The sequence below is a fragment of the Rhinolophus hipposideros genome (assembly GCF_964194185.1).
Source record: "Rhinolophus hipposideros genome assembly, chromosome: 15".
Classification (NCBI taxonomy): Eukaryota; Metazoa; Chordata; class Mammalia; order Chiroptera; family Rhinolophidae; genus Rhinolophus; species Rhinolophus hipposideros.
Genome location: NC_138061.1, coordinates 42,253,150 through 42,270,816, shown reverse-complemented (window position 1 = coordinate 42,270,816; position 17,667 = coordinate 42,253,150). Strand labels below are relative to the sequence as shown.

Below are 17,667 nucleotides of genomic sequence, written 5' to 3'. Positions count from 1 at the left end.
CCAGATCTTCATAAAAGTAAAAAGAATAACTGAGGTGTATTCTGATCATTTCTGCCAAGCAGCAAATAACTACAGTGTGGTAATTGTCTGAACTTACTCACTGACTGCTAATTCAATGACTAAAGCCAAATCAGTTCACAAAAAGTGCTTCAGTTTTCACTTTTGAAAATTATGATAGACGTCTAGGGCCTGATAGCATCAAGTTAGCCATCTTATTATGAGTCTTTCCGTTTACCGTTACAATGTCAATGAAGACCCAAAAAAGGACAAAGGTAAGAGTTCTGTAAACCAAAACTGTGTCAACCACTTGCAAGAGTCGGGAAGGAATTTCTACTATTTGCAGGTGAATTAAGAAACAGTTGGTAGCTTACACATCCTTTGCCATCTGACAGTACATGACCACCTGGGAAATAGATAAGTGTCTACCTTCTCCTCTTGAGGCTCTGACATAGTTAGGCATGGGAAAGGGCAAAACTGACCCACAGGCTGTGGGTCTACAGTAAAGGAAGTCAGGTTCCATGTTCCTCCTAAGATAGTGTAAATAGTTAATACCACCCTAATAGAACAAGAACAGTTGTGAAATGAAATGAGTCAGCAACTGTGGTGAAGCAAGAAGCAGGCTCTTTGACAGGACATCAGCCAAGTCATAATTATAAAACAATAAAGGCAATCCCATTAAAGTCAAGAACAAAATAACAATGTCTATTGTATCAATATAATTTGACACAGTTTTAGAAATTTCTAGCTAAAATAGTAAGAATGAAAGATGAAACTACTGAAAACAAATAGACAAATACTATTTGAAGATAATAGATTGCAGACCTAGAAAATCTAAGGAAATTTACTGACATACTATTTGAATTAATAAAAAATTCAGGAAGAACGGCTAGATTTGAGATAAATGTACAAAAAGTGGTGGCTACTGTCAAAACCAGCATTAACTAGTTAGAAAATATGATGGTGAAAAAGATCTCCTTTACAATTAAAACAATAAAAATCAAACATTAACAACCCTCTAGAATATCCTTAGTAAAAATGTAAGGGTCATTTTATCAAGCTACTCTGGGTAAAGACGATATTATAACATTATCAGTTCCCAAATTAATTTTGACAATAGAATACTAATAAAACATTTTGAAGGGAGAATTTTTATAAAGTATTCTAAAATTCACATAAATTAGCAAGTGAAAAAAGGTGTTTTGGGAAGAATGTATTTCTAACAGGAAAGTATATTATAAAGGTTCAATGTTTATAATAGTATTGATATTAGGATAGACAGTCATTAATAAATAATTCAAGTAGATCATAAAGTATATAGTCAAGGAACAGACACTTAGAATGGTATATATGATAAAGATGGCATCACATATACGATGTCAGAGGGGTAGTAGATAGGGGGGGTGGGTTATCACTTTGTGAGGGGTGTAAATGTCTATTACATTGTTTTGTACATCTGAAACTAATAATAATAATAACAATAATAAAGATGGCATCATTAAATCAGTAAAGAAAAGATATTCTATTAGATATAAATGGAGCTGAAACTTGTCTATTAACTTGTCCATTATTTTTATAAGAGGAATAATTATTTTAAAATTTTACCTCACCTACCCAAATTCTCACATAGATTAAATAATTAACTTTTAAAAGTAGAAACCATAAATAATATGTTTAAAAAAAGAGACAGGTTGAGAAATGGGCCATGGATACAAACAGATTCATTGAAGTAGCCAATAAAATGTACTAACATTTTCCTTGTTACTCAAGAAAATGCAAATCTAAACAATTAAATCCTGTCACTTAACTATTACATTGGCAAACATTTTTAAAATTATTGTTTGATGAGATGTATGTGAAGTGTTTAGGTTGGCATACGGAGAGAGTTCAATAAGTAATATTTTTATCAAAACTGTAAGGCAGCAGTGGGAAGGGTACTCACACATAACTGTGTGGTTGGGTAGGGTAGGGATGAAGGAATGTTAGAAAGCTTTTCTAGAAAGGAAATTGGAAATAGGCATTAAGAACCTTAAAAATACAATTCTAAACAAACAAAGATGTAGACAAAGGATCATGGGATCTAAAAGTGAAGCACAACCTAAATGGAGCCAAACAGCTTATTTTCATCAAGATTTGTAATTATTTGAAAGTGACATAATTAATAGGTATGAAAACATAGTTCACACATCTGTTAAGGTAGGTACAACCTTGATCCTCTAACTTCGAAAATACATACATAGCATGGGAATGTCAGGGAAATTGTTACTACTATTAATCTAGGTATTAAAAGTAACGGGAAGAGTGGAGGAAACTAGTAAAAAAAAATTTGTGTCAAATCTCTAGATTAACTTCTGGAATAAAAATTATTAACACAATTACTTTAGAGTTTGAAGAATGTGTGAATTAGAGAAAATATGTTTATATCACTTTTAGAACATATGCCCTTTTCTTGGACTGAAAGAATAATGCATTCCTCTCTTTAGCTTTATTTCTTAAGGGAAATGATAGTTAGTAACATATACAAAGATCTGCAAATTCTTTTGTAGACAAGTTACATCTTAATGCAAAGGATTTGGGTATGTTTATCAAGAGCTGGGTCTCTCCCAGAAACCAATGATCTTAGACAAGTCACTTATTTTCTTCATCTTTACTAGAACTTACTAGAACTAGTAAGTTTTTAGAACTTACATGTGGATGAAAGTTCTAAAGCCCTTGCTGCCTCTACTATTCTGTGATTTTGAAATGTTACCTAACTACTTTTGCTGCTACTACTTACCAAAAATAGAAATTCAACTCTGAGTTCCCCATAATTCATCTATTTAAAAAACATAAATCACACAATGAAAATACTATGGTATAAGCTTATTACAGACTCAATAAGTTAATTTCTTGAATAATGGTGGGTTCTTTTTTCAGTAAATTATTTGAATAAGTATAACAGATTTCATTTCAAGTATAGATTTCAAGTATAACATTTCTAGTCTAAGCTCTTTTTTTAAAGAAAATATCACCTGTGTTAGAATATTTAAATAATATGGCTTTAACGGTCAGCCTCCAGTGTGGAATTCAGAGGTTCATTTCACTCTAAGAAATGAAATTTACCAAAATTATTACTTGTCATTTCCCCCCCTCTTTATAGATATTCGAATACCACTAATGTGGAAAGACTCTGATCACTTCAGCAATAAAGAACGTATGTATGATTTTAATTTGCAATTGAAATATTTTCTTTAGTGTATAATAAATTTGTGATTATTGGGAGAAAAAGCTGCTTCCATACTGAAATAAATTTATGTCATTTGACAGAATAAGCAAAATCTTGAGTATAGATATGTTGTAATTGCTTGATACTAATTAAGGTAATGCATATGTAATGTACTTTTAGTTGTTGATAGGAACCTCTGCAAGGACAGTCTGAAACCAGTTATAAGGGAAGGGAAGTATGAAACAAAAGAAAATGTTTAAGGAGTGAAGGTAAAGATAGCATTTATTGTATTTGACCAGAATCTAGGAGATCTTTTCTGCCTTGCTTTGTTACTTCAGATTATTTAACAGGATGTAAGAGAGAAAGATTTTTGGTTTGATCTGATTTTCTTTTTCCCCTTCAGCATTTTATGGCTTTATATAGTCTTCACTAATCCTTGTAATGCTTAGGTCATGGAAATTCACCTCGAATGATTTCTAGCTGTTAGAAGCAAAGCAGTAAAAATATGATAATCCTTTATATTTCTTGTCAATTGTGATAGTTTGTTATTCATAGTTTAAAAACTGAATCATATTGAGCATAATTAGTTTTATATGAAGAATCCAAAATCAGGTTAGTGTATTTGTTATTCAATTAGGAAACATAATTTACTTTACCAAAGAATACATGTGGGAATGAAGTACATCTTTCTGATTACTATAGAGAATAAGTTTTTCTAAAGAGCTATATTTTCTCAATAATGAGGATTTAGCCCTTTAATCACCTAATACTTTTTAAAAAACATCACCATATTAAAAGGCCCAGCAGCTATGTTTTTTGTGTTCACATGTCTACTTTTTATTGTTTTTGTGGTTTCCTCCTTTGCTGTTTGATGGAAAATGTTTTGCTGTTGTTAACGTGCCTGCTCTTAACTTCTTATAATAGAAAACCTTTTTTTCTCAAATAGACTTGGAAAGCAAAATAACAAAGGTAATAGTATATATATGGTAATAAATTTGCTATTAATTAAAGCTTAAAGAGTTTTCTAGGGATAAAATTTATGAGTTTGGTGGTTATTTTAGGCTGCTGAGAGGCCTATATTTTTTACTTTATTTTTTGATATTCCCTGGTTTAATTTTGTAGTTGGTTAAGGTATTAATATATACTGACAGAACAGTCACTATAAAAAGGATTACAATGTGCAATGTATGAAAATAAGAATCTATTACATATTTAAGCTAAGTTTTTTCATTTTCAAATAGATTCTACCATAATATCGGCATGATTTATCACATGGATCATGGCTTAATTTTTTTTTTTTTCCCTCTAGAATCACAGCGCTATGCCATTTTTTGTTTATTCAAAATGGGAGCTGAAGTTTTTGATACTGACATGGTCATTGTGGATAAAACAATCACAGATATATGTTTTGAAAATGTAACCATATTGTAAGTATTTTTTAATCTTTAGAGAATGAAAGTAATCTAAAATTCTTCCTTTTAAAAAGGAGGTTATAATTATTGGGTCTTTGGATTATTTTTGAAGCATTAAGAGCTTTAAATGTTTAAATGGATTTTTTTTAAATTACTTTATTCAAAAGAATCCAATTTCTCCATTTAAAATTTTCCAATTTAAAATAAATAGAAATCATGTAGTATCAGTAGTGAATATTTGACTCATTGGATATTATAAATTTTTGTAAGTGTTTATAGTTTAATTATTTACTAAGCTATGAATACAATGCAATCTCATTATATTGTATATAGAGTGAATTTGGGCCTAAAACAAGTTCTTATATCTCATATAGGAGATTTAGTTTCAGAATTACTAAAATAGTATTACAACTTTATTTATAAGATAGTCCTGAAATATATACCATAGAAAAAGCACTTTAGTAAAATTTCGAAGTGTTCTTTTTCTTATGGTGTACTTCTTTCATGTACTCCAGAACAATAAAAAATTGTGATCCTCAGGGCTGTTTTTATTGTGTCTGCTCTTTTACAGGCCCATTTTATTGTGGTCATAATACAACACCAGAAAGAACTCCTCAGGTAGCCATAGAAATCATTTTTAACTAATATAAGTTTTTCCTGGCTTCTGTCAAAGGTTCTATTGACCTAAATCAGTGTGTAATTTGTATTTCTTTCAAAGTTTGAAAGATACTATCTTCATATCTAAATATGAATAGCTATTTAACTATTAAAATAAATCAGTACACATTGTTTTTGCCATTTTCAGCTATGGAACAATACAGTTGAGATTTGAGAGTACTCGTTTTGCCACTCACACAACATTGAAAAACCTATTGCAAACCATGTTTTGTGGCTTCTGTCCAGTGTCCCATAAGTAATTGTATAGCACGGAAAAATAAAATGCAGTGTTCTAAGTTGTTAGCAGTAGTACAGGCCCTCTTACAAGCTCTGTTGAACCAAAGCAATTTATTAAGGATCCCAAAAATATCACCAAATGCTTAAATTATTGAGACTAAAAAAATGATTTCTCTTAGTTACCTAAATACATTTATTTCCATTATCAACTGTTGCTAGTACATTTTTTTTCTGTCAAAATCATCTTGTTAATGAGCTCTTTTCTTCACATCGCTTTGCTATTGTTCGTTTTACTACAAAGACAAAAATTATTTTTTTCAGCGACAGAACAATGCAAGTTACTTGGGAAGACAGCACATAATTTATATATATATTTTTTAAATTCTGTAAATATTTTAAATTGTTCTAAAAATAACTGCGGTCAGATGTTCTAAATGTTGTTTAAAAATGTGCTTTTTGTTATGATTGTTTTTAATAAGTATTCAATATTTATGAATCTCTGGTTTTCCTCTAAATATTGACATTTGTTAGTCATTACCAGGAATACTGTATGTTTAAAAGTTGCCAAATAATAAACTATAAAAATATCTGGAAGTTATTCCTTGGATTTATCCAAACTTTGGATTGGCCATTTAAATCTTAAAAAGTCTGTGCTGCATGTTAAAAATCTCTGAGGCTGATGGATCGTCTACAGGCAACATCTCCTGCTGGTGGACCTCTTTTGCAGTTTTAAGTATATTTTATTGTTAGTAACTCCCCCACAGTCTTGTATAGAAAAGGTAGTTAATCGTGTCTGAGAGGGGCAAAGCCAATATTAGTGTTTGTTAAATTGCAGAATTTCTGCCTATTGGTTTAATAAGTATTTATTGAGTAACTTTTATGGTTAAGAATACAAAGATTACCAAGACAGCACTTGCCTTCAAGGAGTTCATACCTTGAATGTATCTCTTTATGTTATTTTGTGTATGTTTGTTTGTTTTTCCCTACATATTAATAACTAAATAATGAAATCTTATTTTAGACTTATTAGGTACAAAGGTGGGACATGTGGGGGGAGGTAGCGGCAAGGTGGTGAGTGTAAGTGACTATGAAAAAGAAATGAAAACTAAAGATTTTAGTAGATGAAATTTTTGTTTTTTTCCTTTTTGTTTTCTTTCCTTTTTGTTTTCAAACCTTTTTCTTTTGGAAGAATAGTCATTTCAGGAAATCACATGTATAATGTAAATACCTTAAGTATAACTATTAAAGGAATGACAAGGAGAAATAATATTGGCAGCAAAATGACCAGGACATTTTATTCTTTAAGTACTATGCCTGTACATATTGATTAACTTGAGTTAAGACTGACCTACTTTAGAAGCTGGTAGCTCTGAATGTTGCAGTGACTCAGGTCATTTAGATACTAAATAAACACAGGGAGATTTTTGTCTCATTAACATATATTAGCATAAACCTATTTCAAATGCTGATTCTAAATGTATGAAAACATCAAGAGATGTTATAATTTTATTTTTACTCAGTTAAATTCCTAACATTATAAATGCCCTTGTTTTCAGTAATGAAGCAAAGCCAGACTTTCAGATAAAAGTGGAACTATATAGTTGCTGTACAGAGGAATCTTCTATAACCAACACACCAAAAAAATTAGCTAAGAAACTGAAGACATCTATAAGTAAAGCTACAGGAAAGAAAATAAATTCAGTGCTTCAAGAAGATCATGAAACGTGCTTGTCCTTCAGTTCTGCTATTTTGTAAGTTTCTAATACAATGTAGTGACATAGTATAATTACAGTGACATAGTATAATTATATGTTTGTGACATTTTAAAGTATTGCCTGTGGAGTGTATGTCTACATTTTAAATGGGAAAAAACATCCTGAAGCAGAAACAAAACTTGGTTGTCTGACATTTACCCAGCTGAGGTAGCCTTAATACCTTACTTTGAAAGTAAGAAGTTGGGTGATTGTGTTTTTAGTGATTTGGAATTCTAGTATCTACCAGAAAGATGAAATGTTTTTCTTGAAAAGGGACTATCTATATGTCAAAGTATTTACTACATATCAGTCTGCTAATTGGATTTCTATAGTTATGTCATGCTTTGTTCTTATAGATTTTTAAAAATAACTTGTCTCTTTATAGCAAAACTACATTACCATTTTCACTCCTAACAAAATAAAAAATAAGTCTTTAATATCATCTTATATCCAGTCTGTATTCAAATTGCCCCAATTCTGAAAAACTCCTGTTGTGGTTTATTTGTGCAAATCAGGTTCCAAAAAAGATCTACAGTGCAAGTGAGTCTTTTAAGTTTCTTTTAATCTTTATCAATTTCCCATCTACTTTTTTCCTTTCCATTGTTTATTGAAGAAACCAGATCTTATAGAATTTCCCATATTTTTTAATTTAGCTAATTGCATCCTTGTGGGTTTTTTAAAAACATCTTTTTTTATACCCTGTATTTGCTACAACTGGTAGATTTAGAGGACTGATTAGATTCAGGTTCTTTTCTTGGGCAATAATACTTCATATTGATTATATGTACTTCCTGCTGTCTCCCATTAGGAGGCCTTGTCCCACTTTTAGTCATGTTAAAATTGATCAGTGGGTGCTCGCTTCAGCAGCACATATACTAAAATTGATCAGTGGGTTCAGGTGTTGCCCTTCTGATCCATCCATTATAAAGTTCCTTCTCAGTCTTTTTATCTAATGGTCTTAGCAGTCATAGCAGATCATTCATTATTTCATTATTTCATTTGGTGACTTTCTACATTTGTTTTACATTTTTTTTCTTTTTTAAACCTGGAATTTTCTCAAAGAACTTTCCTTCATGAACTCTGGATATAAATGCAAAAAAAAAAAAAAAAAAAAAAAAGATGAAAGAAAGGGAAAAAAAAAACCACTTGCTTTTTTTGTTTGTTTACCCAAATTTAGAATAATAAGTTGATATCCTAGCAAGCATGGAGGAAGTAATCAATGTTCTGTTTTATTTGAACTCTTGAATTTGTATATATTTCTGTTTCAATCTATTATAGTTATTATTCTCTTTGAAGCCAAATAGCCCCATCTTTGATCAGTGGGCTCTTTCAAACTGACTCCTGCATCTTTTTGACACAACCTAATCTCTCATAGCTTCTTTGCTTTCTGACACACGATCTGTTCTGACACACAAATCTGTTCCACGTTCATCTTGTACTTTTCTGCCCAGACTTGGAATTACCATTTCTTCAAGTCGCCCTGGTTTCTTTCAGGTACTTTCTTTAAACATTGTGTTTGTTGCTTCACAAATAGTTATGTTGCTGTATCTTGAGAAAACTGTTGATCAGGATACATTCTTAGAATTTTTTTGCATGTCTTAGTAGAGTTAGCCCTTCAGCATGCCAATAATTTTATTCTAATTACAAAAGAAAATATTTTAGGTATAGATCCTGGAAATATCAGTCAGCATAAAGTAATTAAATACCTTTTCATGTCAGATACATTACATGTGAAAAATGCCTTGGTACTCTAGCATTGTGGCTTTTAGTCTATTTTGCTGGAGACCCATACTAAGAAATACATTTTAATTTTACATCATGACTGAGTGCATAGCTACATAAGCAGATTTCATGAAGCAATACTTAACTCTTGCTGTTTATAATATAGTTATCAGACTTTTTATTCTAGTTATTTTCCATTAAAAAAATCTGTTTATGAATTATTAAATTATTTCATGACCCATAAATGGGTCCAATCCACTGTAAAACAGTCACAGAAGATATGTCTTCCCTAATATAAATGTCGTTCAAAAGGAGAAAGGGGACCTTTTAATTTTCTTCCTCTAGAATTAAGGCCATTTTAAAACTTTTCTAGGTTAAGATTATGTCAAGTGTTTGCTGAAAGGTGCTTTAATTCAACTATAAGGTAGTGGAACGATTTCTTTTTGATGATTAAGTAAGCAATTACAAAACATAGATTTTAGAACTGAGACATGAGAGATAATCACCGAGTTCTGTAGTTTTAAAACTTTTTTAAGCAGCAAAATTCCTTATTTAAAAGAAATGACAGGACAAATAGTGTTCTGGACAAGGTACATTATTCCCAGGGCCTCTGTTTTCTCATATGAAAGGTAAGGATGCTTAGACATAATCATTTCTTTTTAGAAGGATCCTTAGAGACATTTTTAGGGTTTCATACACCTTTAAAGCCTATAAGAACAATGAGTAGACCTCTCAAACAGTTTTAAAACTTTATTGTTTGGCAGTGAATATTTACATTTTGTTATCCTGTCATTTATTTGTTTGGCCCAGGGCAGATTAATTTACTCTCTGGGTTTTTGTTTTTCCCTCTGTAAAATGGGAATAATGGTAATGTAATTATATCTGACAACAGGATTATTATGAGATTCAAAAAGATAATGCATGAACTTGGTATATTGTAAGCATTTAATAAATGTAGCTCTTACCATTATTGTTACTATTTTAGTGTTCCAAGACCATTGCTTTTTTTAAAAACTCACGCTGAAGCATTGTAGTTTAGAAACTTAACATAGGGTTATAAAATATAAACACATATTTTATAATAAAATTTAAACTCATTGTTTATAATTTCATAGAAGATAATCTAAGTGATGTTAGAACTTGCATTTAATTTATATTCCTCTTCAAAGCCTAAAGGAATTTTTGAGACACATTATTGGTCTTAAGTTCTGTTTAACAGGGATTGACATATTTATCTTGAAGTATTCATTCTTCTATTTAGAGCTGTCATTCTACTTGGTTTATACATGAATCCAAATATTAATTTCCTTTATGAATAACATTTCCCATGAAACTTGTATGTCCTTTGTTTATTTATACCATTAAACTTGGTCAAAAGATAGAATACAACCTTTTACAACATGTCACCAAATCATTTTCTCCTAGTATTGGCATACTGTTGAGCTTCTGGTGTGAATCCAGAGTATACAAGGTTAAATCACTCTTAACTGATACTTCCTTAACTGAGTACTTCAGCACCACCATAAGAGTTTGAAAATAGTAATCATAAAGGGATCGATGTTTTTTTTTTAATTGTGATCTAGTTCAATAAGAAGATTCCTAATACAGCTTTTAATTTTTAGCCAAAATGGACATAAGAGATCAAATTTAGGCAATATACTCATATATCTTATCTAGTAATATGGCATGTGACAAAGTATAGCTGTTCTTCTGACAAAAGAGTGCATTTTTTTCAGACTACCATTTAAAGTATAATAGTTATTTATTTTTTCATAACATTTTTGGACACCCCTCTCCCCCCAATGTTAGAACAATTGACCTATTTGATTTAAAAAATGTAGCTGATTAAACTTTTGGGAACTCAATATTAGGGTTGGCCAAAAGGAATGAGTGTAATGTTTTAGTAAGAAAATGTTATCCTGACAAGAATGTTTTAAAAGTGAGATCATTGTTGGTTTTGGAAGTATTGCCATTGTAATTAGTCATGGTTTAAAAATGAAGTAACTTGAAATATCATCATAAAGTATTATTGTTTGATCTGAAAGAAGACACTGAACATTTTTGGTAATTTTTAGCATGCTCCCTCATGTGATTCATTTATTCATTTAATTTGTGGAATTGAGCTTACTGAAATTCTTTTAGCTAGATTTTCCCAGTGCCTCTAATAGCTGAATTAACTATTTTATGTTCCGTAAGAACTATTTAGTACATTATTCTTCATTGTGTAAATATACATCATTTTAAACAATCGTCTTGTGAAAACTGGTAAAATTGAGAGTGATTATTTACTTGACAAACAGGTGTATTAACTTTTTTTCCCCTATTTTTTAAGTGTATTAACTTTTTTAAAAAGCCACTACACTACATTTTAAATTAGATAGAAGTTACAAAGCAATTACACTAACACTTGTCCAGAATAAAATGGATTATTTATGTTTTGAGGAACAAGGGTATTAATGGTTTGGTAGTGTGAAAGATGGTGCAGTGTTCAAATATAACTAAGGAATCACTCAGCTATTGAGTGTAATTTATTTATTCATTCATTTAATGATCTTAGAAATGATTATTCAGCAGTTATATCATGGGGTACATTGGATTCAAAGGTTAATAAGTCATGCTCCCTGCATTCACAATTTTTGCAGTAGTAACAACATATGGTCACTCTGTATCTGTTTTAAAAGTACCTTAATTTTAAACTATTGCTTAATGAACTATATAGGTAGTTAGTATAGTGGAGTTCTCTTTTTAATATAGCACTTGCTAGCTACGGGAAAGTCAGTTACATTCTCTGAACTTGAGTTTCTTCATCTGAAAATATGAACCATTATTGGAAATAAATATGAATCAGATTTCATCACTACCCTTCTTGTTAACATTCTCCAGTGACTTCCCATTACACTTGGAATTAAATCCACCCTTCTTCCCAGGCCCAGAACGTCTTAGGTGATCTAATCCCTGTCTGTATTTTCACTCGTTTTGTACCATGTTTTCTGCTTGCTTGCTGTGCTTCAGCCACTCTCATCTTTCAGCTTCTCGTCTTTCAGCACGTTCTCTCTGCTCAGAACGTTTTTCTACCTTCTTTGCTTGGCTCGTTCCTTTTATAAGTTCATATCTCTTACCTTTTCAGAGAGTTCTTTCCTGGTTCCCCTACCTAACACAGGTCCTCAGTTTTCTCATCCCCTTTGTTTCTTTCATAGAAAAAGTTTCATTATAACTTTCAAAATGCGAATATTTGATAAATTCTTCTGCTTTTTTTTCTCCTTCCTGCATCAGAATATAATACTGAGTCTCGTTTTCCATTAATGCCCATCCCCTTGCATAAGACTTGACACACATTAGGGTTCAGTTAATATTTTTGAGTGAATGGAGAGCTTTCAAAAGAAATACTTAATAAGTTAAACCAAATAATTTTCATATTTTCTTAAGATAAAATAGCATAAAGAGATAAACATGCTAAGTTGATTAATCATTTGTTAACTATAAACTCAGTTATAACATCTAAATGTGTTTTTTCAATTCATTTTTTATTGTAGTAAAGTATACATAACATTTACCTTTTAACCATTTTTGAGTGTTTTTCAGTGGCATTAAGTACATACACAATGTTGTGCAACCATCACCACCTGAAACTCTGTACCCATTAAATAATAGCACTCTGTTTCCCCGACTCCACCCAGCCCCTGGCAACTTCCACGCTACTTTCCGTCTCTATGAATGAGACTGCTCTAGATCCTCATATAAGTGGAGTCGTACAGTATTTGTTCTTTTGAGAGTGGCTTATTTCACTTAGCACAATGTCTTTGCAGTACAACCGTGTTGTAGCAAGTGTCAGAATTTTTTTCCTTTTTAAGGCTGAAAATACTCTATTGTATGTATATACCACATTTGTTTATCCTTTCACCCTTAAATGGATACTTGGGCTTCTTCCACTATTAGGGTATTGTGAATAATGCTGCTATTAACATGGGTGTACATATATCTACTTGAGTCCTCCCTTTCAGTTCTTTGGCTATATACCCAGAAGTGGAATTGCTGAATTATATGTTGATGCTATTAGGTTGATGCAAAAGTCATTGCGGTTTAAAAACTTAAAAATAATTGGGAAAACCACAATTACTTTTGTACCAACCTAATATTTCCAATTTTTTGAGGAATCACCACACTGTTTTCCATAGTGGTTACACCACTTTATAGTCCCATCAGCTTTGTACAAAGGTTCAAGCTTTTCCATATCTCAGGCAACATTTGTTATTTTCTATTTTTCTTTGTTGATTTTTAGTAATAGCCATCATAAAGGGTGTGAAGTGATAATCTCCTTGTTTTGATTTGCATGACTAGTGATCTTGAGCATCTTTCCATGTTTTTATTGGCCATTTGTATAACTCTTTCAGAGAAATGTACGCAAGTCCTTTGCCCACTTTTTAATCAGGTTTTATGTTGTTGTTGAACATCTAAATATTTTATGTAATGGAAGATTACTAAAATACTTAAAACATGTCTTCTTTCTCACTATTAGTGGTGCAAAGTATAATTTGCTAGCTCATACTACCTTGACCTTGGAAAATGCTGAGGACAGTTTCAAGACACATAATCTGTCTATTAATGGAAATGGTAAGTACAGTCTATATTTTACTTATTACATAGATTATGTCTATATATATGTGATGACGGTAATAATTTCTAGTTTTAACATGTTCCCCTGAAGTGGATATTGGCTTAAATAATGTAGGCATGAGTGATTCCGTAGATTCTTTCAAATATTTCCATCCCTTTTCCCCACAAGTGAAAAGTTTGTTTCCCTTCTCGATGCTGTTTGCCAGAGATTTGTGTGTGAGGCTAGCTTAGTGAGAACAGATAGGTTTTGTGTATTCTGAATCCTTGTCTTTGATTTGAAATTGATGGCTTCAACACCCTACTAGCTGGCAATCAAAGACCTGTCTTATTTTTAAATTTAAAATTGAGGAAGCCGACCCTTCTATTGTGGGAATCAGAGGCTATGAGCTGATAGGGTTAAATCAGTCTTAACTGTCTTCTCTCTGGATGATATTATTAGTTGTAGTTTATCCAAAAGAAATATGTGGCAAGGTGAAGAAGAAAGTTAGGTTATTAGGAAGGTTTGTAAAATTTAGCATGAGCATTCCCTACTCTCCCAGATTATTTTACCTGTGATAAAGAATATAGACTGATGTTGGTAAAGTAGTTTGGAAATAAGATTTGGGTTATTTATTCTTGTTCATATTCTGAAGCAGAATATGTACAATTACAAGTAGATTGTACTTTACTAATACTAACTTTTGTAAAGGTTGAGTGACTGTACTGATGAGATGGACAATTTTACAGCAATATTTTTGTTTCACACTAGAAATTACATTAAAAATAGAGGAAAGTTGATAAAAATGTAAGTGAACAGTTTAACAAATTAGTATGAGATGAATGTGTGCATAATTACCTCCATATCAATAAATAGAAAGAACATTACCAATGTTACTTCCCCTCAATTGTCCCCACTTCTATGAAGCTCACTTCCTTATATTTCTTTATGGTTTTACCATCTATGTGTGATTCCCTAAATAATATCATTTAGTTTTTCCTGGATTGAACTTTATGTAGATAGAATCCCATTATGTCTTCTTGGTGACTTGCTTTTTGTTTCTTTTTCAGTATATTTGCATTTCTTTGCTTATAGTATTTTATTGTATAATTACATCTTTGTATATTTATATTTCATTGTATAATTATAATTATCCCTTATTCGGTTATTTTTAATAGTTTTAGGGTTTTTTGGGTTTACTGTTTTGTGAATCAGGTTTAGTTAAGTTATATTTTTATACAAATAGATCTATTTAATCTAGAATTTGAGGATGATAAGCATTATAAGCATTAACTTTATTGAATTTCTGTAGCATCTGTAGCAATGCCCCTCCTTTCTAGTCCTGATACTGGCTTTTTGTACTTTCTCTGTTTTGTTATTGTCAGTCTTGCAGTAGGTTTGTCAGTTTTTATTCATTGGTGTGTTCTATATATGCTAATTATTTGTTAGAAATAATTATTGTAGTTTACATATTCTATATTACAATTATAATAAAATCTACAATTATGTATTTTTATAGTTCTCATATAGTTGTCTATTTTTGCTTTATATAATTTGAGCCTTTACTGTCTGGTGCACACCGTTTTTAATTGTGTATTTTCTTCTACTCTTTTACCTCAAACTACTTATATTTATGTTGTAGATATGCTTCAAACAGGGTTATATATTGAATTTTAATTTTTATACAATTTGACAATATTTGTGTGGGTTTTTTTTTACTGGAGCATTTGGTCATTTTGAAAATAATACCAAATAGTTTATAACCCACATTATATTAAATACTTGGGTTTACATCTACCATTACATCATGTATTTCTATTTGTCTTGCCTCTCCCATGGTGGTTCTCTGTTCTTTTCTGCCTTTTAAGGATTGATGGTTTTATCATTTCAGTTTTTTCTTTTTCTAATTAAGTTATAATTCTTTTTCTCATCTTTTATATATTACCTCTAGAAGTTTTATTAATCATATTTATTAAAAGCTAAAATTAAAACATAATTTTACCTTCTTTTCAGATAATGTTGGAACAGTTAAATACCATTTCTCTGACCTATATGCTATTATTGTATATTATAATTCTATTTGATTTCTAAATTTCACAAGATGTTTTATGCATTTAATATTTATTTAGATTTACCTACATGTTTCTATTCACTATGTGTATTTTATACCTTACATCTGGGATCGTTTTCCTTTTGCTTGAAGTAGAATTTCTTTTAGTATGTTGTGCTCGTCTACTTCTTGGTTCTTTGTGTTTGTGTGAAGATGACCTTATTTTACTTTCTGAAAGTATTTGTATATAATATAGAAGTTTGACAGTTAAAAGTTATTTTTGAATATTGAAGATATAATTTCACTATCTTCTGGCTTCTTTTACTAGCTATTGAAAATCATTTGTCAGTGTGTCACTTCTGTGAAGCTAACTTTTTATTTTCTCGTTGTCTTTGATTTTCTGAAGTTTCACTATGATATAGGTATAGAATTTAATTTTATTTATGCTGCTTTTGGAACTCCTTGAACTCCTCCTCTAAATTGGTATCTTTCATTAATTCTGGACAAAATGTCACTTGTCTATTCAGACAGCTTTTGCTCCATTCTCTTGCTTTTCTCCTTCTAGCATTCCTGTTACACCTATGTTAGTCTTTCTCACTGTACTCTCTCTGTTTCTTACCCTCTATTATGTACTTTTCATCTTTTTTCTGTCTTTGATACTTTCTGGATTTTTATTGAACTATCTTCCATTTCCTTTATTCTCTCTGCAGCTCTGTCTGATTTGCTGTTAAACTTGTATACTAAGTTCTTTATTTCAGTTATTATATTTCTCAGCTCTAGAAGTTTTATTTTACTTTTTCAGATCTCCTATTCCACTTTGTATTCCCTGCATACATTGTTAATATTATCTTTTAGGCTTTTATTAAAAGAGTAAGCATAGCTGTTTTATAATGTATGACTAGTAATTCAGATATATAAAGTCTTTCTAGGTTGGTATCTGTTATTTCTTTCTACTCGTTCTCATTCATGATGTCTCAATTTCTGCATATCTGGTTATCTTTATGTACTTGTCATTGTAATTGAAAGTTCAAGTATAGGAATAAGTTGATGTTTAGTGTTTCTGTTTGCTTCTGGCTGGCACCTGGGGGGACTGTCAGTCTAGGACCACTTTATCCAAAGGCCATGTCTGAGTTTCTCTGGATCCCTCCTCCTCACCTCCAGGCAATGGGAATTCTGGATAGCAAGGCTGGTTTGCTTCTGGCTCACCACTACCCTGTTGGTGATTCCTTTGGGATATCAACTTAGTATGAGGTAAATCTCCCGTTAAAACGCTTACATTGTCAGGCCCTAGACTGTGATTTCGTTCTGCTTCCCTCAGCTTGCAGAATCATTAAATCATAAATTCAGATATGCTGGCAGCAGCAAATGCTGTCAAGACAAACACAGCAACTGTGCTCACTGGTTCTCATTTATCCAATTTGTACTGATAATTTCTTGTAGTCTTGTTACCTCTTTGTTGCTCTGGGGAAAAACATTTTGAATATTGTTGATTCAGCATTTTCAGTAGGAGGATTGGTCTGAATAGTCTAGCCTTTCATCATCCCATGCTTGAAGTATGCAGTAGTAGTAGCATTATCAATTTTATCAGAAAATTTCGCAAATGAACTTTGTCATCCCATTTGTGACAGTTCTCTAGAATTATCTATATTACTACCATATGTTGAGTGCCTCTTATGTGTCAGATGCTATCTATGAAATATGATTCAGCCTTCAAACAGAAGGGAATTCTACAATATGCGACAACATGAATGAACCTTGAGGACATTATGCTAACTGAAATAGCCAGTCACAGAAGGACAAATACTGCATGATTCCACCTACATGAGGTCTCTAAAATAGTAAAACTCATAGAAGCAGAGAGTAGGATGGTGGTTGCCAGGGCTGGAGGGAGGGGAACATGGAGAGTTACTAATGAACAGGTATAAAGTTTCAGTTATGCAAGATGAATAAGCTCTAGAGATCTACTGACAGCATTGTGCCTTTTGTTAACTATCCTGTGTTGTACACTTAAAAATCTGCGAGGAGGGTAAATCTCCTGTTTT

At 31.4% G+C, this 17,667-nt stretch overlaps 1 protein-coding gene across 4 annotated transcripts in view; it reads left to right on the top strand.

Moving 5' to 3' along the window:
• The window catches only part of RTKN2 (rhotekin 2), a 70,217-nt gene that overhangs the window by 18,593 nt on the left and 33,957 nt on the right, over positions 1-17,667 (top strand). For all 4 annotated transcript variants that reach the window (XM_081073892.1, XM_081073890.1, XM_081073889.1 and 1 more), the window contains 4 exons: positions 3,137-3,190; positions 4,512-4,629; positions 7,065-7,259; positions 13,501-13,595. In XM_081073892.1, coding sequence (XP_080930018.1) covers positions 3,137-3,190; positions 4,512-4,629; positions 7,065-7,259; positions 13,501-13,595 — 462 coding nt within the window. The remainder of the gene's footprint in view (positions 1-3,136; positions 3,191-4,511; positions 4,630-7,064; positions 7,260-13,500; positions 13,596-17,667) is intronic.